Below are 25,223 nucleotides of genomic sequence, written 5' to 3'. Positions count from 1 at the left end.
GTTTTTATAGTATTTACAGCTACCTGAAGAAAATTGGTGGTGTTCTTCTGATCCTATTAGTCCTATTAGCTACAGTATTTATAGTTAGTGTAGTGCGTCCTCTGCACAGTGTGCACCTAAATCTACCTGAAGAAAATTGGTGGTGTTCTTCTGATCCTATTAGTACCGCAGGCAGCTGCAGTATTTACAGTTAGTGTAGTGCGTCCTCTGCACAGTGTGCACCTAAAGCTACCTGAAAAAAATTGGGGGTGTTCTTCTGATCCTATTTGTACCGCAGGCAGCTGCAGTATTTACAGTTAGTGTAGTGCGTCCTCTGCACAGTGTGCACCTAAAGCTACCTGAAGAAAATTGGTGATGTTCTTCTGATCCTATTAGTACCGCAGGCAGCTGCAGTATTTACAGTTTGTGTATTGCGTCCTCTGCACATTGTGCACCTAAAGCTACCTGAAGAAAATTGGTGGTGTTCTCCTGATCCTATTAGTACCACAGGCAGTTGAAGTATTTACAGTTAGTGTAGTGCGTCCTCTGCACAGTGTGCACCTAAAGCTACCTGAAGAAAATTGGTGGTGTTCTTCTGATCCTATTAGTACCGCAGGCAGCTGCAGTATTTACAGTTAGTGTAGTGCGTTCTCTGCACAGTGTGCACCTAAAGCTACCTGGAGAAAATTGGTTGTGTTCTTCTGATCCTATTAGTACTGCAGGCAGCTGCAGTATTTACAGTTTGTGTATTGTGTCCTCTGCACAGTGTGCACCTAAAGCTACCTGAAGAAAATTGGTGGTGTTCTTCTGATCCTATTAGTACCGCAGGCAGCTGCAGTATTTACAGTTAGTGTAGTGCGTCCTCTGCACAGTGTGCACCTAAAGCTACCTGAAGAAAATTGGTGGTGTTCCTCTGATCCTATTAGTACTCCAGGCAGCTGCAGTATTTACAGTTAGTGTAGTGCGTCCTCTGCACAGTGTGCACCTAAAGCTACCTGAAGAAAATTGGTGGTGTTCTTCAGATCCTATTAGTACCGCAGGCAGCTGCAGTATTTACATTTAGTGTAGTGCGTCCTCTGCACAGTGTGCACCTAAAGCTACCTGAAGAAAATTGGTGGTGTTCTTCAGATCCTATTAGTACCGCAGGCAGCTGCAGTATTTACAGTTGGTGTAGTGCGTCCTCTGCACAGTGTGCGCCTAAAGCTACCTGAAGAAAATTGGTGGTGTTCTTCTGACCCTTTTAGTACCACAGGCAGCTGCAGTATTTACAGTTAGTGTAGTGCGTCCTCTGCACAGTGTGCACCTAAAGCTACCTGAAGACAATTGCTGTTGTTCTGATCCAATTAATACCACAGGCAGGCAGCTGCAGTATTTACAGTTAGTGTAGTGTGTCCTCTGCACAGTGTGCACCTTAAGCTACCTGAAGAAAATTGGTGGTGTTCTTTTGAACCTATTAGTACCACAGGCAGGCAGTTACAGTATTTACAGTTAGCGTACTGTGTCCTCTGCACAGTGTGCACCTAAAGCTACTTGAAGACAATTGCTGTTGTTCTGATCCTATTAATACCACAGACAGGCAGCTGCAGTATTTACAGTTAGTGTACTGAGTCCTCTGCACAGTGTGCACCTAAAGCTACCTGAAGACAATTGGTGGTGTTCTTCTGACCCTTTTAGTACCACAGGCAGCTGCAGTATTTACAGTTAGTGTAGGGTGTCCTCTGCACAGTGTACACCTAAAGCTACCTGAAGACAATTGCTGTTGTTTTGATCCTATTAGTCCTATTAGCTACAGTATTTATAGTTAGTGTAGTGCGTCCTCTGCACAGTGTGCACCTAATGCTACCTGAAGAAAATTGGTGGTGTTCTTCAGATCCTATTAGTACCGCAGGCAGCTGCAGTATTTACAGTTAGTGTAGTGCGTCCTCTGCACAGTGTGCACCTAAATCTACCTGAAGAAAATTGGTGGTGTTCTTCTGATCCTATTAGTACCGCAGGCAGCTGCAGTATTTACAGTTAGTGTAGTGCGTCCTCTGCACAGTGTGCACCTAAAGCTACCTGAAAAAAATTGGGGGTGTTCTTCTGATCCTATTAGTACCGCAGGCAGCTGCAGTATTTACAGTTAGTGTAGTGCGTCCTCTGCACAGTGTGCACCTAAAGCTACCTGAAGAAAATTGGTGGTGTTCTTCTGATCCTATTAGTACCGCAGGCAGCTGCAGTATTTACAGTTTGTGTATTGCGTCCTCTGCACATTGTGCACCTAAAGCTACCTGAAGAAAATTGGTGGTGTTCTCCTGATCCTATTAGTACCACAGGCAGTTGAAGTATTTACAGTTAGTGTAGTGCGTCCTCTGCACAGTGTGCACCTAAAGCTACCTGAAGAAAATTGGTGGTATTCCTCTGATCCTATTAGTACTCCAGGCAGCTGCAGTATTTACAGTTAGTGTAGTGCGTCCTCTGCACAGTGTGCACCTAAAGCTACCTGAAGAAAATTGGTGGTGTTCTTCAGATCCTATTAGTACCGCAGGCAGCTACAGTATTTACAGTTGATGTAGTGCGTCCTCTGCACAGTGTGCGCCTAAAGCTACCTGAAGAAAATTGGTGGTGTTCTTCTGACCCTTTTAGTACCACAGGCAGCTGCAGTATTTACAGTTAGTGTAGTGCGTCCTCTGCACAGTGTGCACCTAAAGCTACCTGAAGACAATTGCTGCTGTTCTGATCCAATTAATACCACAGGCAGGCAGCTGCAGTATTTACAGTTAGTGTAGTGTGTCCTCTGCACAGTGTGCACCTAAAGCTACCTGAAGAAAATTGGTGGTGTTCTTTTGATCCTATTAGTACCGCAGGCAGCTGCAGTATTTACAGTTAGTGTAGTGCGTTCTCTGCACAGTGTGCACCTAAAGCTACCTGAAGAAAATTGGTGGTGTTCTTCTGATCCTATTAGTATTGCAGGCAGCTGCAGTATTTACAGTTAGTGTAGTGCGTACTCTGCACAGTGTGCACCTAAAGCTACCTGAAGAAAACTGGTGGTGTTCCTCTGATCCTATTAGTACTCCAGGCAGCTGCAGTATTTACAGTTAGTGTAGTGCGTCCTCTGCACAGTGTGCACCTAAAGCTACCTGAAGAAAATTGGTGGTGTTCTTCAGATCCTATTAGTACCGCAGGCAGCTGCAGTATTTACAGTTAGTGTAGTGCGTCCTCTTCACAGTGTGCACCTAAAGCTACCTGAAGAAAATTGGTGGTGTTCTTCAGATCCTATTAGTACCGCAGGCAGCTGCAGTATTTACAGTTGGTGTAGTGCGTCCTCTGCACAGTGTGCGCCTAAAGCTACCTGAAGAAAATTGGTGGTGTTCTTCTGACCCTTTTAGTACCACAGGCAGCTGCAGTATTTACAGTTAGTGTAGTGCGTCCTCTGCACAGTGTGCACCTAAAGCTACCTGAAGACAATTGCTGCTGTTCTGATCCAATTAATACCACAGGCAGGCAGCTGCAGTATTTACAGTTAGTGTAGTGTGTCCTCTGCACAGTGTGCACCTAAAGCTACCTGAAGAAAATTGGTGGTGTTCTTTTGAACCTATTAGTACCACAGGCAGGCAGTTACAGTATTTACAGTTAGCATACTGTGTCCTCTGCACAGTGTGCACCTAAAGCTACTTGAAGACAATTGCTGTTGTTCTGATCCTATTAATACCACAGACAGGCAGCTGCAGTATTTACAGTTAGTGTACTGAGTCCTCTGCACAGTGTGCACCTAAAGCTACCTGAAGACAATTGGTGGTGTTCTTCTGACCCTTTTAGTACCACAGGCAGCTGCAGTATTTACAGTTAGTGTAGAGCGTCCTCTGCACAGTGTACACCTAAAGCTACCTGAAGACAATTGGTGGTGTTCTTCTGACCCTTTTAGTACCACAGGCAGCTGCAGTATTTACAGTTAGTGTAGAGCGTCCTCTGCACAGTGTACACCTAAAGCTACCTGAAGACAATTGCTGTTGTTTTGATCCAATTAATACCACAGGCAGGCAGCTGCAGTATTTACAGTTGGTGTAGTGCATCCTCTGCACAGTGTGCGCCTAAAGCTACCTGAAGAAAATTGGTGGTGTTCTTCTGACCCTTTTAGTACCACAGGCAGCTGCAGTATTTACAGTTAGTGTAGTGCGTCCTCTGCACAGTGTGCACCTAAAGCTACCTGAAGACAATTGCTGCTGTTCTGATCCAATTAATACCACAGGCAGGCAGCTGCAGTATTTACAGTTAGTGTAGTGTGTCCTCTGCACAGTGTGCACCTAAAGCTACCTGAAGAAAATTGGTGGTGTTCTTTTGAACCTATTAGTACCACAGGCAGGCAGTTACAGTATTTACAGTTAGCGTACTGTGTCCTCTGCACAGTGTGCACCTAAAGCTACTTGAAGACAATTGCTGTTGTTCTGATCCTATTAATACCACAGACAGGCAGCTGCAGTATTTACAGTTAGTGTACTGAGTCCTCTGCACAGTGTGCACCTAAAGCTACCTGAAGACAATTGGTGGTGTTCTTCTGACCCTTTTAGTACCACAGGCAGCTGCAGTATTTACAGTTAGTGTAGAGCGTCCTCTGCACAGTGTACACCTAAAGCTACCTGATGACAATTGGTGGTGTTCTTCTGACCCTTTTAGTACCACAGGCAGCTGCAGTATTTACAGTTAGTGTAGAGCGTCCTCTGCACAGTGTACACCTAAAGCTACCTGAAGACAATTGCTGTTGTTTTGATCCAATTAATACCACAGGCAGGCAGCTGCAGTATTTACAGTTAGTGTAGTGTGTCCTCTGCACAGTGTGCACCTAAAGCTACCTGAAGATAATTGCTGTTGTTCTGATCCTATTAGTATCACAGGCAAGCAGCTGCAGTATTTACAGTTAGTGTACTGTGTCCTCTGCACAGTGTGCACCTAAAGCTACCCGAAGACAATTGCTGTTGTTCTGATCCTACTAATACTATAGGCAGGCAGCTGCGGTATTTACAGTTAGTGTACTGTGTCCTCTGCACAGTGTGCACCTAAAGCTACCTGAAGAAAATTGGTGATGTTCTTCTGATCCTAAAAGTACCACAGGCAGGCAGCTGCAGTTTTTACAGTTAGTGTAGTGCGTCCTCTGCACAGTGTTCACCTAAAGCTACCTGAAGACAATTGCTGTTGTTCTGATCCAATTAATACCACAGGCAGGCAGCTGCAGTATTTACAGTTAGTGTAGTGTGTCCTCTGCACAGTGTGCACCTAAAGCTACCTGAAGATAATTGCTGTTGTTCTGATCCTATTAGTACCACAGGCAAGCAGCTGCAGTATTTACAGTTAGTGTAGTGCATCCTCTGCACAGTGTGCACCTAAAGCTACCTGAAGACAATTGCTGTTGTTCTGATCCTATTAATACCACAGGCAGGCAGCTGCAGTATTTACAGATAGTGTACTGTGTCCTCTGCACAGTGTGCACCTAAAGCTACCCGAAGACAATTGCTGTTGTTCTGATCCTATTAATACTATAGGCAGGCAGCTGCAGTATTTACAGTTAGTGTACTATGTCCTCTGCACAGTGTGCACCTAAAGCTACCTGAAGAAAATTGGTGGTGTTCTTCTGATCCTATTAGTAGCACAGGCAGGTAGCTGCAGTATTTACAGTTAGTGTACTGTGTCCTCTGCATAGTGTACACCTAAAGCTACCTGAAGAAAATTGGTGGTGTTCTTCTGATCCTAAAAGTACCACATGCAGGCAGATGCAGTTTTTACAGTTAGTGTAGTGTGTCCTCTGCACAGTGTGCACCTAAAGCTACCTGAAGACAATTGCTGTTGTTCTGATCCTATTAATACCACAGGCAGGCAACTGCAGTATTTACAGTTAGTGTACTGTGTCCTCTGCACAGTGTGCACCTAAAGCTACCCGAAGACAATTGCTGTTGTTCTGATCCTATTAATACTATAGACAGGCAGCTGCAGTATTTACAGTTAGTGTACTGTGTCCTCTGCACAGTGTGCACCTAAAGCTACCTGAAGAAAATTGGTGGTGTTCTTCTGATCCTATTAGTAGCACAGGCAGGTAGCTGCAGTATTTACAGTTAGTGTACTGTGTCCTCTGCACAGTGTGCACCTAAAGCTACCTGAAGAAAATTGGTGGTGTTCTTCTGATCCTAAAAGTACCACAGGCAGGCAGCTGCAGTTTTTACAGTTAGTGTAGTGTGTTCTCTGCACAGTGTGCACCTAAAGCTACCTGAAGACAATTGCTGTTGTTCTGATCCTATTAATACCACAGGCAGGCAGCTGCAGTATTTACAGTTAGTGTACTGTGTACTCTGCACAGTGTGCACCTAAAGCTACCTGAAGACAATTGCTAGTGTTCTCATACTAATAATACTACAGGCAGGCAGTTGATTCTGCTAGCTGCAGTATCAGTATATATATACATCCCAGCTTGGTGCAGCTACATCTCACTGCAGGCCATTAGTATGTCTGGAAGGCCAACAAGGAGAGGCAGACAGTCACAAGCCATTAAAAGAGGGCTAACAGGCTCTGTGTCTAGAGGCAACAGTGCTGGTCGTAGAGATGGTGCATCCTCATCAGCACGTGACCATGGGACACGCTTGTCCTTTTTTTCGGCAGTTGGCCATGTTGAGCCGCATCATGCGGAAGACTTGGTAGAGTGGTCCGTCGGACCAGTCCGGTCGAAAAGTCCGCTTGTGTGTACTTCCTCCTATAAACCATAAGAGTTAATATGGGAAAAATGTGTCTCCTCTTCACTGATGCTTTATCACCAATCCTACAGTCCCTGCCTTGTTTGCACCGCCTGTATACTGCTGTTCAAAGTATATAGGGCCTGGGGGCCCCACGCCTTTCCTTTTTTTAATTTGGGTGCGGGGTTCCCCTTAATATCCATACAAGACCCAAAGGGCCTGGTAATGGACTGGGGGGTGGGGAGTACCCATACCGTTTGTCTCACTGATTTTCATCCATATTGTCGGGACCCGACATTACATGAAACCCACATGCAGTTTTAAATGACTTTTGAAAAGTAATAAAATATGCGGCGCTTACTAAAAATGTAGTAAAGAATAAAATATACTAAAATATGTAAAACAACCAACTATAACAGGAGATTCATAACGGAAAATCCAAGTAATAATTGTATCTTAAAATTAATCTTTCATTACATTGGGTAACCAAAGGTTATAATAAACCATTGTTACATCAAAAAATTAATCACAATTAGACCCACTTCCAGACTGGCTAATAATAGAGCCTAGCAAAGAATAAACTGTAGTACATATCCAAGGGGAGGAAAGAAATTCTTCCAATAATAAGTGAAAATAAGTATTAATTTCTAAAAATCAATCGGTTCAAACAGAGCACAATAATAGAGTGCACAAATGACTAAAACCAATGTGCGACTAAATGGGTGCAGCATGAAAGTGTACAAAATGACAATGAAAAAAATTAACACACTAAAAGATAATTGTGTATAACAAGTGCAAATGAGCAATCAGTGCAGCATAAATTTAACATTATTAGGTATAGAGCATTTTCTGACATGCAACACTCCACAAAGGTGTATTTTAAAATTAATAACTTGAATACATTAATTAAATTCCAAAAAAAAAAATGTATATAAAAACAAAGTGTTCTCAATACGAAAGTCCCATAGACAATCAAATCCAAATTGTGACAATTTCAATTGGAAAAATGTGAAAGGAAAGTTCCTCCAGGAGTAACCAGTGATAAATCAAAGGTCTGTATAAAGATGTGGTCCCCCCAGCCTCTCACCTCATGGTTGAGCGATAACAGCCCTGTAAGCTAATACAGATGTATAATCAGCTTTGCGATCTCCTTGATGGCAGCTCCCCTAGGGATCTCTAAAATTGAACTGTACTCTGCTCCCAGGTTGCTCCAGTTAATCAGCTTTGGTGCAGGGCCCGGACATCGACTGTCAGCCGCTCAGCGTCCTCTCCCCAGGGTCAGAGGGGAGAGGACGCTGAGCGGCTGACAGTCGATGTCCGGGCCGTGCACCAAAGCTGATTAACTGGAGCAACCTGGGAGCAGAGTACGGTTCAAGTTCAGAGATCCCTAGGGGAGCTGCCATCAAGAAGATCGCGAAGCTGATTATACCATCTGTATTAGCTTATTAGCCAGTCTGGAAGTGGGTCTAATTGTGACTCATTTTTTGATGTAACAATGGTTTATTATAACCTTTGGTTATACAATGTAATGGAAGATTCATTTTAAGATACAATTATTACTTGGATTTTCCGTTATGAATCTCCTATTATAGTTGGTTGTTTTACATATTTTAGTATATTTCATTCTTTACTACATTTTTAGTAAGCGCCGCATATATTATTACTTTTCAGAAGTCATTTAAAACTGCTTGCGGGTTTAATGTAATGTCGGGTCCCGGCAATATGGATGAAAATCAGTGAGACAAACGGCATGGGTACTCCCCACCCCCCAGTCCATTACCAGGCCCTTTGGGTCTTGTATGGATATTAAGGGGAACCCCGCACCCAAATTAAAAAAGGAAAGGCGTGGGGCCCCCAGGCCCTATATACTCTGAACAGCAGTATACAGGCGGTGCAAACAAGACAGGGACTGTAGGTTTGTTGTCAAGTAGAATCTGTTTGTAATTTTGAACTGGTACATTTTTAAAGTGTAGCTCCAGCCAAAAAATCAATTTTTAAGCTTTTTGGAAAACATAGGGAACGGTTATCACCCCTGTAAAATTTGTTTTGCTGTCTGTGCACCTCTTTAGAAGATTTCACCTCACTTTCTGTCCCAATGACAAATGTTTTTTGAAAATTTGGGGTTTTTAGTGAAACAAGGATTGGTAATAAAGCATCAGTGAAGAGGAGACACGTTTTTCCCATATTAACTCTTATGCCGTGTACACACGAGCGGACTTTTCGACCGGACTGGTCCCACGGACCACTCTACCAAATCTTTCGCATGTTGCGGCTCAACACGGCCAGCTGCCGAAAAAAAGGACAAGCCTGTCCCACGGCCACGTGCTGATGAGGATGCACCGTCTCCACAACCAGCCCTGTAAGCTAATACACATGGTATAATTAGCTTCGCGATCTCCTTGATGGCAGCTCCCCTAGGGATCTCTAAACTTGAACCGTACTCTGCTCCCAGGTTGCTCCAGTTAATCAGCTTTGGTGCACGGCCCGGACATCGACTGTCAGCCGCTCAGCATCCTCTCCCCTCCGACCCTGGAGGGGCCCTGCACCAAAGCTGATTACCTGGAGCAACCTGGGAGCAGAGTACGGTTCAAGTTTAGAGATCCCTAGGAGAGCTGCCATCAAGGAGATCGCAAAGCTGATTATACCATCTGTATTAGCTTACAGGGCTGTTATCGCTCAGCCATGACGTGAGAGGCTGGGGGGACCACATCTTTATACACACCTTTGATTTATCACTGGTTACTCCTGGAGGAACTTTCCTTTCACATTTTTCCTTGTTAAATATATTTATTGAGTTTTCAGAAAGAAAGAAAAAAGAATAAAAGAATATAATACATGGATACATATCACATATTTCCAGAAGCTTTACAGTATAATATTATACATAGAACTGTCTTACAACTGTTATTATGTAATACACATTTTAAGTATGGCATAGAAATAAAGGAAAACATAAAATGATTTGGCTAGATATAGTTGTCTAGTTGTAAGATGAGCAATAGAAAAAGTATGAAAAGAATATGTATCTCATATATTCAAACAGTATATACCCTAGAAAATATTACACAACAAAAAAAAGAAAAGATGGGGGGGAGAGAAGAAAGAGAGAAGGAAAGGGAAACCTGGGGTGGCGTCCTGGCTCATGGCATATATACAATTAAATTTAGTGAATATATTATATAACCTAGTGTGGTAATAACAAAGATTGGTCAAAGTCAGCAGGAAAGTAGTGTTTGACCCATGGTTGCCATATCTTATTAAATAGATCAATTTTATTATCTTCAATAGCTGTCATCTTTGCTTGTATGAGTGCTTTATTCATTCTGTGTTTAGCTTCGTTCACGATTAGAGTTTGAGACTTCCATGCCTTGGCAATGGTTTGTTTGGCTGCAGTACTTAGTTGGATAAATAAAAGAAATTGAGTGTGAGTGAGCATGGTAGGTTTTAGGTTTAGAATAGCCATGGTGGGATCTGGAGGAATTGTGATTTCCAAGGCTTTAGAGGCCATAAGAAATATGTTATTCCAGAATATTTTAACAACAGGACATTGCCACCATATGTAAAAATGTGTACTGGGCATGTCGCAACCTCTAAAACAATTAGGAGAATATGAGGGAGCGAATTTAGCTATTCTAGCTGGTACCATGTACCATCGCATTAAAACTTTATAATTCGTTTCTACAGCAAAACAGTTAGGAGAGGAAGTTTTGGTGGCTAACCATATATTAGACCAATCTTTATCATCCAGTTTTTGATTAATATCCTGTGCCCATTTAATAGCATATGAGGGTAGAGTTTCTCCTGAAGTCACATTACATTGGTGATATAATAGTGAGATAAGACCTCTGATGTGCGGGTCGCTCATACAGATACGTTCAAATTGAGTCATTTGATTGAGAGTAGAACCTGTATTAAGTAGTGGTTCCTTAAAATTTTTGTAATCTGTAGATAGCGACATATTTCTTTTTTAGGTAAACCGTAAGTTTCACATAATACAGGAAAGGCATGAATATTAGATGAGGATGATAGATTACATAAACGGGTAAGATTTACCGTGGACCATGCAGAGAATTATCTTGGAAATTTCCAAGCAGGACAAAAGGCTGGATTATGGAGAAATGAAAGCAGAGGATTATGTGGAGATTTAAGATTATGTTTGAATTTATCCCAAATAGTCAAGGTATGTTTTGTTATTGGATTAGTAAGGTGGATCCTATCAGCAGGGTTTAGCCATAACATATTTGCCACTGAGATAGGATCACTGTCTACCGATTCAACAGCAACCCAAAGGGGTGTTTCAACCATAGCGTGATATTTGGGTAAAAGTGCAATTTGCGCAGCATTATAATAAGAAGAAAAATTGGGTATCCCCAAACCCCCATTCAGTTCATTCAAATACAATGTAGATTTAGATATGCGAGGTTTGGTGTTACCCCAAATAAATGATATAACTCTACGTTGAGTAAGTCTTAGAAAATAGGATGGTATTGGTATTGGAAGTACCCTAAATAAATATAGAAATTTTGGTAGTATTGACATCTTAATAGCGTTAATCCTTCCCAACCAGGATAACGGAAGAGAAGCCCATTGTTTCATGAGAGCAGTAATTTGTTTTAGAAGAGGCAAGTAGTTAACTGCAAAAAGATCTTTAAGGGAAGTTGTGATTTGTATTCCCAAATATTGGAGTTGTTTCGGAACCCAGTTGATAGGTAAGGAAGTTTGGGCTTGTTGAAGTTCAGTTTGTGATAAAGAGATATTTAACGCATTTGATTTTGTAGGGTTGATGTATAGACCTGAGATTTGGGCGAAGTTTTCAAGTGTGAGTAATAAATTAGGGGTAGATATATGTGGACGTGACAAAAATACGAGAATATCGTCTGCGAAGAGACATAATTTATGATGGTGACCACCTAATTCAATACCTTTGATATCGGGGGTATTTCTAATTAATTGCGCTAAAGGTTCAATTAATAAGGCAAAAAGTAATGGGGAAAGGGGGCAACCTTGTCTGGTACCTCTTTTGATGTCAAACATTGTTGACTTATAACCGGAATATTTAATATATGCTCTGGGATTATTGTATAAAGAGGAAATCCAGGATAGAAAGTGATCACCAAAACCCCATTTTTGGAGAGTATATTCCATGTATGGCCATGTGACAGAGTCAAATGCTTTCCTTATATCTAGAGACACCAGGCAAGCTGGGATCTGTCTAGATTTAGCTGCATGGATAAGTAAAAGTGTACGTCTGATATTATCACCTGCCTGGCGTTTTGGCATGAAGCCTGTCTGATCTTTATGAATTAGATGTCCTATAATAGAATTTAGTTTGGTGGCCATGATTTTAGCCAATAGTTTTATATCTAGATTAAGAAGAGATATAGGACGGTAATTAGTCCAAGAGGTAGAATCAAAGTGTGGTTTGGGAATCATTGCTATAATAGAAGTAAGCGTTTTTGTTCTAAAGGAATACCCTTCAAGAATCGAATTAAAGGCTTTGGTTAAGACTGGTGTTAAGATGTGTGCATACTGTCTATAATAAGCTGCTGAAAAGCCATCTGGGCCTGGTCTCTTACGTAATTTTAAGGATTTTATAGCTTTCAACACTTCATTGTCAGTAATCATGTTTTCTAGCTGATCTCTCTGCAGCTGGTCGAGGTTAGGAAGTGTAATATTAGAAAATAAAACATCAGCTTTGGACTTATCAAAATTAGGAGATGAGGAATATAATTTGGCTAAATTAGAACGAAATATCTCGAGAATCTTTACTGGATTACTGGTATATGCTTCTCTGGATATTTTTAGCTTTATGGGTGTTTAATTGTGTTGTGAATTCTTCAGGATTCTAGCCATAAGCGTATCGGGTTTATTTGCTTTAAGGTATTGAATATGTTGGCGCTTGCGTATGAGTTTGCCTGCTGAATCGGTCAGAAAAAGATCTAAATCTAGGCGAGCTCTTTCAAGTTTAGTGCTGTTGTTAGCATTCAGAGAGGATTGAAATGTCTGGTAACTGTCATTAAAGGTGGATTCAAGTTTTGCAAACAGAATTTTACGTTCTCTTTTGAGAATAGTAGCTTGTTGTATGAGTCTATCTCTAATAACCACTTTATGGGCTTCCCATAATGTAAGAGCAGAGACATCACCTGTGTCATTAGACGTTATATAATCTGATAATGCTTTTTCAATCTCAACACGGTGAGAGGGATGAGTCAGTATAGAGTCGTTTATGCACCAAGTTGTGTCAAGTGATCTGGGAATTGTGGAAGCAATAGTAGTAATTACTGCGCAGTGGTCAGTCCACGGAAGAGGAACAATTTTGGATGAAATGATTTCTGGTAACATACTGGATGGAGTAAAAATATGATCTATTCGTGAGAAAGACTTATGTGGGTATGAATAGTGAGTAAAACGTCTACTGGCAGGATTCATCTCTCGCCAAGTGTCAACTAAACCATGCGTGTTAAGTAGGTGTTGAAAAGTCAAGTTTTTAATACCCGTGTTAGGTTTTGAGGGAGAGTTATCCAGAAATGGGAATATAGTTGCATTGGAATCTCCACAGATAACAACTGTACCACTCCTATGAGCTTCAATTACATGTAAAAGATGAGACAAGAAGGCAGTTGGATGTTTGTTAGGTGCATAATATGAAACAATTGTAATAGGATTATCAGAAATAAAACCTGTTAAAAGTAAATAACGTCCCTCAGGGTCAGATAATTGTGATTTCAGATTGAACGGAGTGGAACGGTGAAAACCAATCAGAGTTCCACGCTGTTTAACCGTGGCAGAGGCTGTATAAAATTGTGGATATGAGGATGAAAGAAACTTGGGATAAATCTTATCAGTGAAATGGGTTTTCTGTAAGCAGATAATGTTAGCTCTCTTTAATGCAAATGAGCATAATGCTTTTGTACGTTTATGTGGAATATTAAACCCTTGTACATTTAATGACAAAACATTTATAGGGGCCATAAACCAAGTAGAATAAACAATATATCATAGTAGATAAGGTGCTTACTAAGAGCCAGGACGACCAGCCGGAGGATCAAGGGGGAATAGAAAAAGTTAGAAAAAGAAGAAGTAAGAGAGTACAAAAACAAAAACCCCATATGTAGACCAAGTATCATTAGACTAAAGTTAGAGTATAGGGTATGGGAGCATCTCAGGAGAGTATATAATACTCCCTGAGAGGATCCTGGACCACCCACAGAGTCCCCCATAGAAAAAATAGAGGGTCTCTGTAGGTGGTAAAAAAAGGGCAGCAAAAAATTCCTGTGGGATTAACAACACCGGAGGACCACAGGAATTATTAGAATATTAATATATTATTAAATAACTAATAGTTTTATTACCATTTTTTACCTTTTTATTTATTTATTTATTTATTTTTTTACAAAAAAAAAGGTAGAGTAAAGAGGAAAAAGAGAAATGGGAAAAAAAAAAATCAACAAAAAAAATAAAAAATCATTTTACTCAATTTTTCCCCTTTCTCTTCCCCCTCCCCTCACACACTAATATCATAACTAAACCATATAGTCAGAGCTCATTTTATTCATGAGCTTAACACTTAAAGGAAATTAACCAGCATAAGAAGCTGGGAATCTGAAGAAAGTATGAGGAATTTGTGTGAACTGGAAAGTCAGTCCATTGAGTCCACAATGGTGGGAGGTGAATGTTCATAACGACCACGCTTGCTGAGATTTTGATATGACGAGGATGCAGAACTGGATCCTGTGGCTTTATTTTGCTGTGATGATCGAGAGATGAAACTTCTGCTGGGCTGGTTCTTTGTCAGGGTTTCTTCGGCTAACCCTATGTCGATTAGGATCGATTGTAAATCTTCTGAGGAGCGACAAATGTATTTGGTTTCCAGATGTGTGAAACGAAGAGAGAAAGGAAATCCCCATTGGTAAGCAATTTGATTGCACTGAAGTATCTGTAATTGAGGTTTGAGTGCACGTCTCTTAGCCACTGTAAGTGGGGAAAGGTCAGTGAAAAGCTGGTAACTGTGGCCCTGAAAGCTGAGGAGATCTTTACCTCTGGCTGCTGTTAAAAGCTGTTCTTTGGTTCTGTAGTAGTGTAATTTGGTAATGATATCTCTAGGAGGGCCATTGGATTTGCGTGGAGCTAAGGCTCTATGTACTCTGTCAAATTCAAGCCTATTAATGGGAATTTCAGGTATTAATTCCTGAAACAGCGCTGTGACTGTTGTCTGCAAGTCTAAATAAGATTCAGGGATCCCCCTGATGCGCAAATTCGATCGACGATTTCTATTTTCCTGATCTTCCAAACGTGACTGAAGTGTGAGGTTTTCTTCCTTCAGTGACATAATTTCAGTCATAGAATTGTGAGTGCGTGTATCAATTTCATCCATTCTCAATTCTAGGTCTGCAGTCCTTTGACCCAGCTCTCTAATTTCCCTAGTTAACATATCTGTAATGTGGTCAGAAGTCTGTTTAAGAGCTTTCTGGAGCATATATTCAAACTGTTTGAACATATCAGGCTGTGTTGTAATTTGTGAAACATTTTGGTCACACACTGACTCACCCTTAGAATCCTGTGTTATTTTGCTGTGAGGCAGAGGCTGTGTCCTGTGTGAGCTGCTGCGCTGTGAGGGAGAGGAAGATGCTGCCATCTCAGACGTCAGTCTGTGTATCTTTTCTTTAGAAATACCTTTTTTTAAAGTAGATTTCTGACCTCTTAGGACCATTATTTAGGTTGCTGGCTGAGTTGGGGTGAGCAGTGACCCGTTTTTTGTAAATATTAGTGGCACTGGGACCTGTAGTCCTCCGGTTAACAATCCCAAGGAGCGGAGCTCTAAGGAGACATTACCGCCACCTCAGGCTGCCACCTCACTGCCCCGAAAAAAGCCCTTTCACATTTTTCCAATTGAAATTGTCACGATTTGGATTTGATTGTCTATGGGACTTTTGTATTGAGGACACTTTGTTTTTATATACACTTTTTTTGGAATTTAATTAATGTATTCATTAACTGATTGCTGCACTGATTGCTTATTTGCACGTGTTATACACAATTATCTTTTAGTGTGTTAATTATTTTCATCGTCATTTTGTACACCTTCATGCTGCACCCATTTAGTCGTACATTGGTTTTAGTCATTTGTGCACTCTATTATTGTGCTCTGTTTGAACCGATTGATTTTTAGAAATTAATACTTATTTTCACTTATTATTGGAAGAATTTCTTTCCTCCCCTTGGATATGTACTATAGTTTATTCTTTGCTAGGCTCTATTATTAGCCAGTCTGGAAGTGGGTCTAATTGTGATTCATTTTTTGATGTAACAATGGTTTATTATAACCTTTGGTTACACAATGTAATGGAAGATTAATTTTAAGATACAATTATTACTTGGATTTTCCGTTATGAATCTCCTGTTATAGTTGGTTGTTTTACATATTTTAGTAGATTTTATTCTTTACTACATTTTTAGTAAGTGCCGCATATTTTATTACTTTTCAATTTTCTCTGATTGGTGTGTGAACACCTTTATGCTGGCAGCTACACCCATTAGCCTTTTAATTTCTTTGTTTATTTTGTTCCGTGGTTTTGGTTTGCGCACTAGTACTTGTTATTATTTAAATTACTTTTATTCCTTTAAAAATGTCATTTTGTGCAGGGACTGTTCTAAGCATGGGAAACACGCGCCACTTTATAGGCATACTATAGACACCCCCCAGGTACGATATTTAAAGGAATATTTCACTTTTTTTTTCACTTTAAGCAACATTAAAATCACTGCTCCCGAATAAACAGCCCTTTTTATTCATGTCTCCTACGTTTTTTTTTTTGCATTGATACATGTCCCCTGGGCAGGACCCGGGTCCCCAAACCCTTTTTAGGACAATAGCTTGCATATTAGCCTTTAAAATTAGCACTTTTGATTTCGAACATTCGAGTCCCATAGACTTTAATGGGGTTCTAAAGTTTGCGCAAACTTTTGGTCCGTTCGTAGGTTCTGGTGCGAACTGGACCGGGGGGTGTTCGGCTCATCCCTACTGAAGAGTGATCCTCTACAGTGAGTCACTCCTCCCAGGTGAATATGCAATAGATATGCAATTATCTTATGGGAAGATACAGTGATGTAGTTTGAAGAGTTCCTTAGGGGAATTAACCATATTAAGTATGGGATCTATTTTACCGGGAAGTGGCACCACCAACAGATTGATTATCTGGATTTACAGATATTCAAGAAAGGAAATTGCCTATACATGAAAACATTCTTCAAGGCAACAGATCGCAACGGCTATATACCATCTTCAAGTTGCCACCACCCCACGTGTAAGGGGAACATCCCCAAAGTCCAACTGTTGAGACTGCGAAAAAACTGTTGCACAATGAAAGATTTTGAAGTACAAGCCAGTATTCTGATCAAAAGACTTCAAGAAAAAGACTACCAGGAGAAGGACTTAGTCAAGTTGAAAAGTGAAATAAAGAGAATGCATGGGAATACACTACTGGTTAAAAAAGACAAAAAGGTAGGTAATTATACTGATGTGGCTTACATTAATGGGTTTAATACACAATATCAATCAATAGAGCACATCATCAGAAAATACTGGTCCATCCTGAAAGAAGATAGAGTTCTATCCAAAATCCTACTGAAGAAACCCAGGTTTGTGTATAAAAGAGCTCCCACACTCAGAAACCATCTAGTTCATAATATGATTGATCCCCCAAGACCTGTGAAATTATTTTCAGAAATGAAAGGATTCTACAGGTGTTAAAAATGCCTTCCGTGTAGAGTGAGCAAAAAGCAACTGCGGAAAAGAGTGATTTAACTCTAGGGTCAATAACAGAGAATACCAAATAAGAGAGTTGATCACATGCAATAGTATTCATGTCACCTACGTTATTGAGTGCCCGTGCCACCTCCAATATGTAGGTAGGACCACTCGTCCTCTATTTGTGAGGAGCATATTAACAAAATAAGGAAAGGGTTCCTGAAACATATCCTTTCTAAGCACTTTAAGGAAGTACATCACAGGGACCCCATTAACATTTCACACGGGGGGGCGGGATCTGTGGGTCCCCTTGTTAAAAGGGGCTTCCAGATTCCAATAAGTTCCCGCCCGCAGGTCTGGTATGGATTTTGAGGGGGACCCCCATGCCATTTTTTTTTAAATTTTGGCGCGGGTTCCCTTTAATATCCATACCAGACCTGAAGGGCCTGGTATAGAATTTAGGGGGACCCCACGCCATTTTTTAAAAAAATTTTGGTTCGGGGTTCCCCTGTAGGGAAATCCCATACCATTTTTATCAATGAACTTTTATGTGTAATGTTGGACCGACAATTCATTAATAGCCGCGAGTAGTTTTAAATGACTTTTTTTCCTTTGAAATGTAATTTTGCTGTCAGACTGTTCTAAACACGGGAAACATGTGTCCCTTTACAGGCATACTATAGACACCCCCCAGGTACGAAATTTAAAGGAATATTACACTTTTATTGTTTCACTTTAAGCATTATTAAAATCACTGCTCCCGAAAAAAGGACCGTTTTTAAAACTTTTTTTTTGCATTGATACATGTCCCCTGGGGCAGGACCAGGGTCCCCAAACACTTTCTATGACAATAACTTGCATATAAGCCTTTAAAATTAGCACTTTTGATTATTCATGTTCGAGTCCCATAGACTTTAACGGTGTTCGCGTGTTCAAACAAATTTTTTGCCTGTTCGCATTTTCTGGTGCGAACCGAACAGGGGGGTGTTCGGCTCAACCCTAATGGGCAGTGACCAGTACTCTTTATGGAGAGATTTAGGGTTTATTAGACCCCTGACCTCTCCTCTGCCCTAAAAGCATCTGATTAAACTGAGACAGGTTTGATCAGATGTTTGCCTAGCTAGTAACGGCTTGTGTACAATGTCCGAAACAGAAAGTGATGATGTTAGGCGAAATCAACAGGTGTTTTTTGCACTTACAATATATAACAAAATATTTTCAATGGTATATTTAGCAGACCAAATGAGAGCAGAAGTTTATAGTTTGGTTTACAGTAATATGCCTGATGCTGCAGCTGTCCCCCACTTGTAAGCAAGTGCTTGTGAGGTGTCATTTATTGTATTTCTGCTGTTGTATTCATTGCACTGTGCCGTTATACAGACAGTTACAGGCTGCCTGGGATGGGAAGAGGTCAACTGTGTATAACTCTTTTCCTGGGCTTTTTGAATCCTGCTCCCTGCTGTAAGCCACATAATTACCAGATGAGGTCTCAGAGACGCTCTCTCTTTCACATGGGATTTACAGAGGAAGGTCTGCATGTGGCCCCCTCCTGGGTCACCCTGCTGGGATTCTCCCTAGAATAGGAACCTACCAGTAATTAACTTTTGCTGAATGGACTTTGTTTCTCTGTTTGGTATAAACCTGGGCAGCCTGCATTAGTTAGTTAGGGCCGCTCTGTTTCATCTACAGTGTGCTGTTGAACTGTGTTGCTGAATTATTAGTAAAGCTTTTAACAGTTTCATGCCTGGTCTGAAGTTACTCTAAAGGGGTGCATGGTGGTACATGGCATATTGAAGGAACAGGGCTTCTTAATCACACACAGGGTATGAAAGCAAGGCCACTACAAAGGAAGAGGAATCAGAACAGGGGAGTAGCTGCCACAGGTAGCCATGAACTGGTGGGAATGTATAGCAGCCGGTCATAAACGTGGTACCTGGTGTAGGTGACAGGTCCTCCAGTAGCGAGGGGGTCGATGTTCTTACTCCATCAATAGCTTTTGGTTCCCCAAAAGCAACTGAGACTGAACATACAGTACAAAGACCCCATGTATCTATCCGTATGGCACAGAAGAGCTGAAGGAGTTAAGTACACGTATGAGGTCCACACTAGGTGCACTGAAGGACCCCATTATGTCATTGGGAGTTAGGAAAACTCCAATGAAAAATGGGCATTCAAGAGGCGCTGGGACTTTGATATGAGTTTAAACAAGGTAGTAATTAGGGCAAAAAACACTGGCTCAGATTAGGCTTCTCGCATCAGGCAAGGGTACCCTACTGTGGGTACTCAAGCAAGTTACCAGGAAAAGACGTGCATATATGGAAGGAGCACCAGACCAAAGGATACGAGTCAAAATCCATTTATTGATGATGTGTCATGAGTTATGCTGGACTGTTGGAGAGAGCATGGGCTCAGCAGTGTCCCTCCTAAATGCAACATACATAAAGGAAGATGTGTAGAAACATGGGACAATACGTTTCACAGAGAGATGTGCATTACTGCAAGCAGTGTATGGCTCATCACGGGGTTCCGTGATAATGTTGAGTTTCACATGAACGTGGCCCTACCTGGTCCCGAGCATTGGTGAGTGTGTACACGAGGAGTGTTACCCCCACGTGCAGGGTGAGTTGGTCCCACCCACACACTGGCTCTAAGACCGAGAACTGAGCAGTCACATGACTGCTGAATACCTAGTACTCTGTCTTCACTTAGCAGAGAATAGTGACTATCAATCACCAGCTCTCTGCTCTGCCCATCCAGTGCTCACTGGAGCATTAGGCTGTGGAGGGGGTGGGAGCTACTGGCTCAGGCTCTCATCGGCACACTGAAAGACTGAGCAAGCTAGCAGTCAGTCATCTGGTTGTATTCCAACCTTAAAGTCAGGATCCTTTCAGAGCCTGGACTGGCTCTATGACATCAGCTGACAGGGGGCTTTAGCCTACTGTCAGCTGATTTTGGGTCACAGGACTGCATAAATAATAAAATAATATTTTATTTTTTGTTTTATTTTTGCTAAAAGAACAAACACGTTACACTTACCTGCTCTGTGCAATTGTTTTTCTCAAAGCAGCCCCAATTCTCCTCTTTTTGGGTCCCCTGCAGGTGCTCCTGGCTCCCCGACCCCTCCAAGTGTCTCCATTGCAAGTATTAGCATATTATAGGGACAATTGTGCGTGCTATCTCCTGAAGACAGACACACAGAATGGGGCTCAGCCTCGCCCCCTGTTTCCTCGTCATTGGCTGTGCTATCTGAGCCAGTGCAGAGGGAGAGGGCAGAGAGAGCCTCTGCTCTCGTGCACATCACTGGATCGAGATTGCGTCAGGTATGCATTTAGAGGGGCTGTGGGGGGAGCTGCATGCAGAAGGTTTTTCACCTCACTGGATAGAATGCAGTAAGGTAAAAAACATTCTTCCTTTACAACCACTCAAAGTGTTGTAGACACTGAAATCAATTGGGGCTCTGAACCGAAATTATCAGGGCTTGCTCCAGATTCATATACCTGTAAGGAAACAGATACATGAATTTGTCAGAGCCTGGCACAGAGGACAAGGTATCCATACTGGACATTCCTTCCTCATTGCACCCCCTCCTTGGTCACTGTGCCTGTGACACAAAAGACAGGCAGGGAACTACTGCCAGAAAGTGTTATTAATGCTTTATTGAATTCCCCAGTATGTATCAAAAACAAAAATGCAGTTTTCAACTTTGTGGAAGTTTTAATACATAATGGAAATGAGAATAATAAATGATAACACAAGAAATGTAAGAAAAGTTATATTACCTTATCCCAGTCCATTTTTTCAACATCTACAAACAGTCTCATGAGCTCAGGAATGGCAAGAGATGGGTGAGTATCATTGAGCTGTATGGCTACCTAGGAAAGACAGCAAGCACCAGCATTAAAAGGAAGAGTTGGTGTAGTATTTTGAAGAATAGAACATAAAAGAGAATAGTTACCTTATCAGGAAATGCTTCAAAAGATGTACGAACTGCATCACGACATCCAAATTTAGAGGACTTGAAGCGCCTGAGTATGTCTTGAAGTGTGGCAGCTACAACAAAATACTCCTGCTTCAGACGTAATTCTTTACCTTCAAAGAACTGAAAGAAAACAGTTTGCACACTGAATGCATGAAAATAACTTAAAATAGAAAAATAAAATGAATACAAAGCACCTACACATAGCAGGTATGAAAACAAAGAAAATATATTAATTATAACAAACAAGTATACTTGAAAGAATCAGAAAAATACTTGTGGCTTGTGAACCAAGTGGATTTTATAAAGTGAAACTTAAAAACAAGAGTTTAACGTGTATCTATGGTCAATATTCATATATTTCCACACTGAATTTCAGTTACTTCTAGCCTGTTTGTATTAATATGAATGATCTTTAGGTTTGTAAATTTTCTCAATCAAGATCCCCATACATTTATTTCATTGAATTTTGTGACATATATTCACTATGCCCTGTGAGTAGGCATTGCTGTGTCACAGATTTCACAGAGTCTGCTTTCTGAACTACAGAGGTTCTGAGAGGAAGAGTTTCAGGAGGCAGAATCAACACAGGAATCTTAAAGGCAAAGAAAAGGGTATTGTCCCCCGTAAGGGGTTTTCTAGGCAGCAAAAGGTTAGAAAAATACTACATGGAGTTGGATTAATGTAGTTTTATTATAACAAAGTATCAAAAATAGTTTTGAACAAAATCAATCAAAACATGAGCTGTGGTACAAAGATTAAAAGCAGCAACATCACTAATATAACAGTACACAATGATACACAGTGCTTAAAAATGTATGTACAGATGGTATATGAATCCTGTGTATGAATCCTGACCGGGTCTTCTTCAGAGGATTTTGTGAGCTGTGAAGATGTTTACATGTGTTGGAATTCATAATTATAATCATAGAATAAAAAGAACAATAATGAACATTTTCATATATAGTTACCAATCACATTGTGTTAAGCGATGTCTCAAGGGCCTCTAAAGAGATACCCCCTTGCTTGGAATTTGCCCCACATCTTTCCCTCCCTGGCAGGGATAGTGTCACATAGCGGCACTCCACGTATGGCTCCCCCCAGCATTCTGGAAGATGGGAGTCCCGGCGCTGCCGCCATTTCTGCCGCAATTGCGTAATGTTGTGACGTCACGCGCACGCGAAATGACTCGCGCATGCACGGGCGTAAACACGGCATTCGGGAATGATCCAGAACGCCGCTGGCAGGGAATGGTTACACCCTAGGTGGTGCTGCCACCTTATGGGTGTATAGGGAAGCACAGGGCCCTTGTGCTCCACATTGGGTGGACCAGCGGACCGGAGGTCAGGGGTCAAGCCTAACAAGGGGAAGAGAGAGGAGAAAAAACAACGATCAAAAATACATAGAGTATCAATATTGTTACATGTGTACATTGATCAATAACAAAAATTCATTCATGAATATAGTACTGGTAGAAAAAGTCCTTTTAAAAAAATAGTATTGTGATTTGATGCCCCAAATGCAGGTGCTGCATATCCACCTCCGCGCCCCTCCCAGGCCTCTGGGATTTCCATATCTGTGTGACTCCTCGCAAGACACGTATGAACGTTTGGCTTCCATCTGTGGCTGCACCGGCCGACCGAGGATTCTTGGATCAAGCAAGGGGGTATCTCTTTAGAGGCCCTTGAGACATTGCTTAACACAATGTGATTGGTAATTATATATGAAAATGTTCATTATTTTTCTTTTTATTCTATGATTATAATTATACACAGGATTCATATACCATCTGTACATACATTTTTAAGCACTGTGTATCATTGTGTACTGTTATATTAGTGATGTTTCTGCTATTAATCTTTGTACCACAGCTCATGTTTTGACTGATTTTGTTCAAAACTATTTATGATATTTTGCTATAATAAAACTACATTAATCCAACTCCATGTAGTATTTTTCTAACCTTTTGCTGCCTAGAAAACCCCTTATGGGGGACAATACCCTTTTCTTTGCTACTACCCGGGGTGTGCAGCTATTTCTTTTCTATTCCAGGAATCTTAAAGGCAACCCGCCAGGAGGACCTTTTATTGTCTGTTCTGGGCATCATTAATTGGTTCCTGGGCAAACCGCCCACTGAGAATATCGAAATAGATAGGGTTCCTTGGACTCCAGGCTCTCTAAATCCCAATAGGTCTCAGCCTAGAGATGTGCTACGTTGAGTACATTTTTTTTAAACAGAAGGAGGAGATTCTCCTCAAGGCCATGGAGAAAGGCTCGACTGATTTTGATGGTGCCCAGATTACCTTATATCCTATACTGAGACTTATCCCAGCAGACACCGGCAAAGAGGAAATCCCTATGCCCTCTAACCCATGCACTACATGAGGCAACCATCTCATATCACTGCAGTACTTGCATGAAAGGATGGTCATTCTTATATACAGTACTTTACTCTCCAGATAATCTCCACGCCTTTCTGAAGAACCTGGGGCTTCCTTCTGTGGAACTCGACCCTTGGCCAAACCCTCTTCTCTGGGAGTTCACCAGAGCACCATGCTGGGAACGACGGCATTAGCCACATACACCTTCCAGGAAAACACTGAAGCCCTCATCTGATGAGAAATCCAGGTAATGAGCATTAGACATCTCCTTGCGCCTGATTATACTTCTGAGGAGCCCATCTGTTGCCCCAATCGATACTTCTGTGTTTGTTCTTGATCATTGACTAAGGGTAGCAGATGGACCCTTTCCTGCTGCAATTATGGGGTATACCCCCTCTCTTTTGACCTCCCATTTGTTATCAGCATTTACCCAGGTGAGCTTATGGCCCTTGCTTGGCCAATGAACTTTGTTTTGCTGTTTCTAGAGGGACATTGCACTAAGCACAAAAAGGGTGCTCCCGCTTTATTGTGCTCCGGCTTCCCTCCAGAACAAACCCCCTCTGGTATCTCATGCCTTTAGAGAGTCCTCTTTCTACAGTTACAGTTGCCTACTCCCTCTGATTTCCAAAGCACTTTGTGCAGCCAATTGCAGCCGACTTACAGCCTGAGTAAACAGGGAGACAAACTGTTCATGTGCTTTGATAACACAACATGTTTTTCAAAGTCTTACATGGGCAGAATAGCATTTTCTCAGATTTGTTGCCTGTTTGTGTTGATTGATTTACCCTCTAGTTTTTATGTTTACCTTCATGCTATTGTGCAGTGAGGAGGGGATTGCTTAGTGATGCATTTGGGGGAAGTGGCACCTAATTTTCAGCTACTTTCTTCCAGTCTGGTGGAGTGCCCGGAGGCTGGGAGTGGAGGAATCTTCCTCCGCGCGGTCTCCTGGCTTAAGAACAAAAGGGTACCTGCACGTTGCACATCTTTCCCGGTGGTGGGGTGTACCCCCTGGGCACTTTGCCACATTCTTCTCGGCGCTGCTCACCTCACTGCCTCCTTACGCCATACTGGGTTGCTTAATGTTTATCGTTCTACTCCTAGCGGGGACACTGTGGGTTAGATCGCTATATGTGGTTCTTCACTTGCACTAGTCTCTCAGAGTACTGTTAGACTTTTGTTTGCCTTCACCTATGTACCCACCTTATTCAGCTACCTATTTGCATGTCCATCAACTATGTGCACCCTTTCCTCTTGGGTGAACCTCACAGGTTTTGGGCTCTGTTCCACGCAGATACTGTTCAGCTGTTTATGCATCTCTCCCAAGGGCCTCCTTAGGGGTTGCCAGAATGGCTGGAGTGAAACTAAACTTTTCTAACAGGCTTCTCATTTGCATAGGCTGAATTATTCCAAACCTGTAGGTTCTACCCATACATATACATGCAGTTCTC

At 41.6% G+C, this 25,223-nt stretch overlaps 1 protein-coding gene across 1 annotated transcript in view; it reads right to left on the bottom strand.

The window, feature by feature from the left end:
- Positions 1–25,223, bottom strand: part of PYGM (glycogen phosphorylase, muscle associated) — a 1,234,135-nt gene that overhangs the window by 490,523 nt on the left and 718,389 nt on the right. The window contains exons 8-9 of the mRNA XM_073605061.1: positions 21,374–21,517; positions 21,198–21,290 (exon numbers count right to left, since the gene is read on the bottom strand). Of these exons, the coding sequence (XP_073461162.1) occupies positions 21,198–21,290; positions 21,374–21,517 (237 nt within the window). The remainder of the gene's footprint in view (positions 1–21,197; positions 21,291–21,373; positions 21,518–25,223) is intronic.

This window comes from Aquarana catesbeiana, linkage group LG11 (genome assembly GCF_042186555.1).
Source record: "Aquarana catesbeiana isolate 2022-GZ linkage group LG11, ASM4218655v1, whole genome shotgun sequence".
Lineage (NCBI taxonomy): Eukaryota > Metazoa > Chordata > Amphibia > Anura > Ranidae > Aquarana > Aquarana catesbeiana.
The sequence above is the reverse complement of the archived record's forward strand: the minus strand, read 5'-3'. Positions and strand labels throughout refer to the sequence as shown.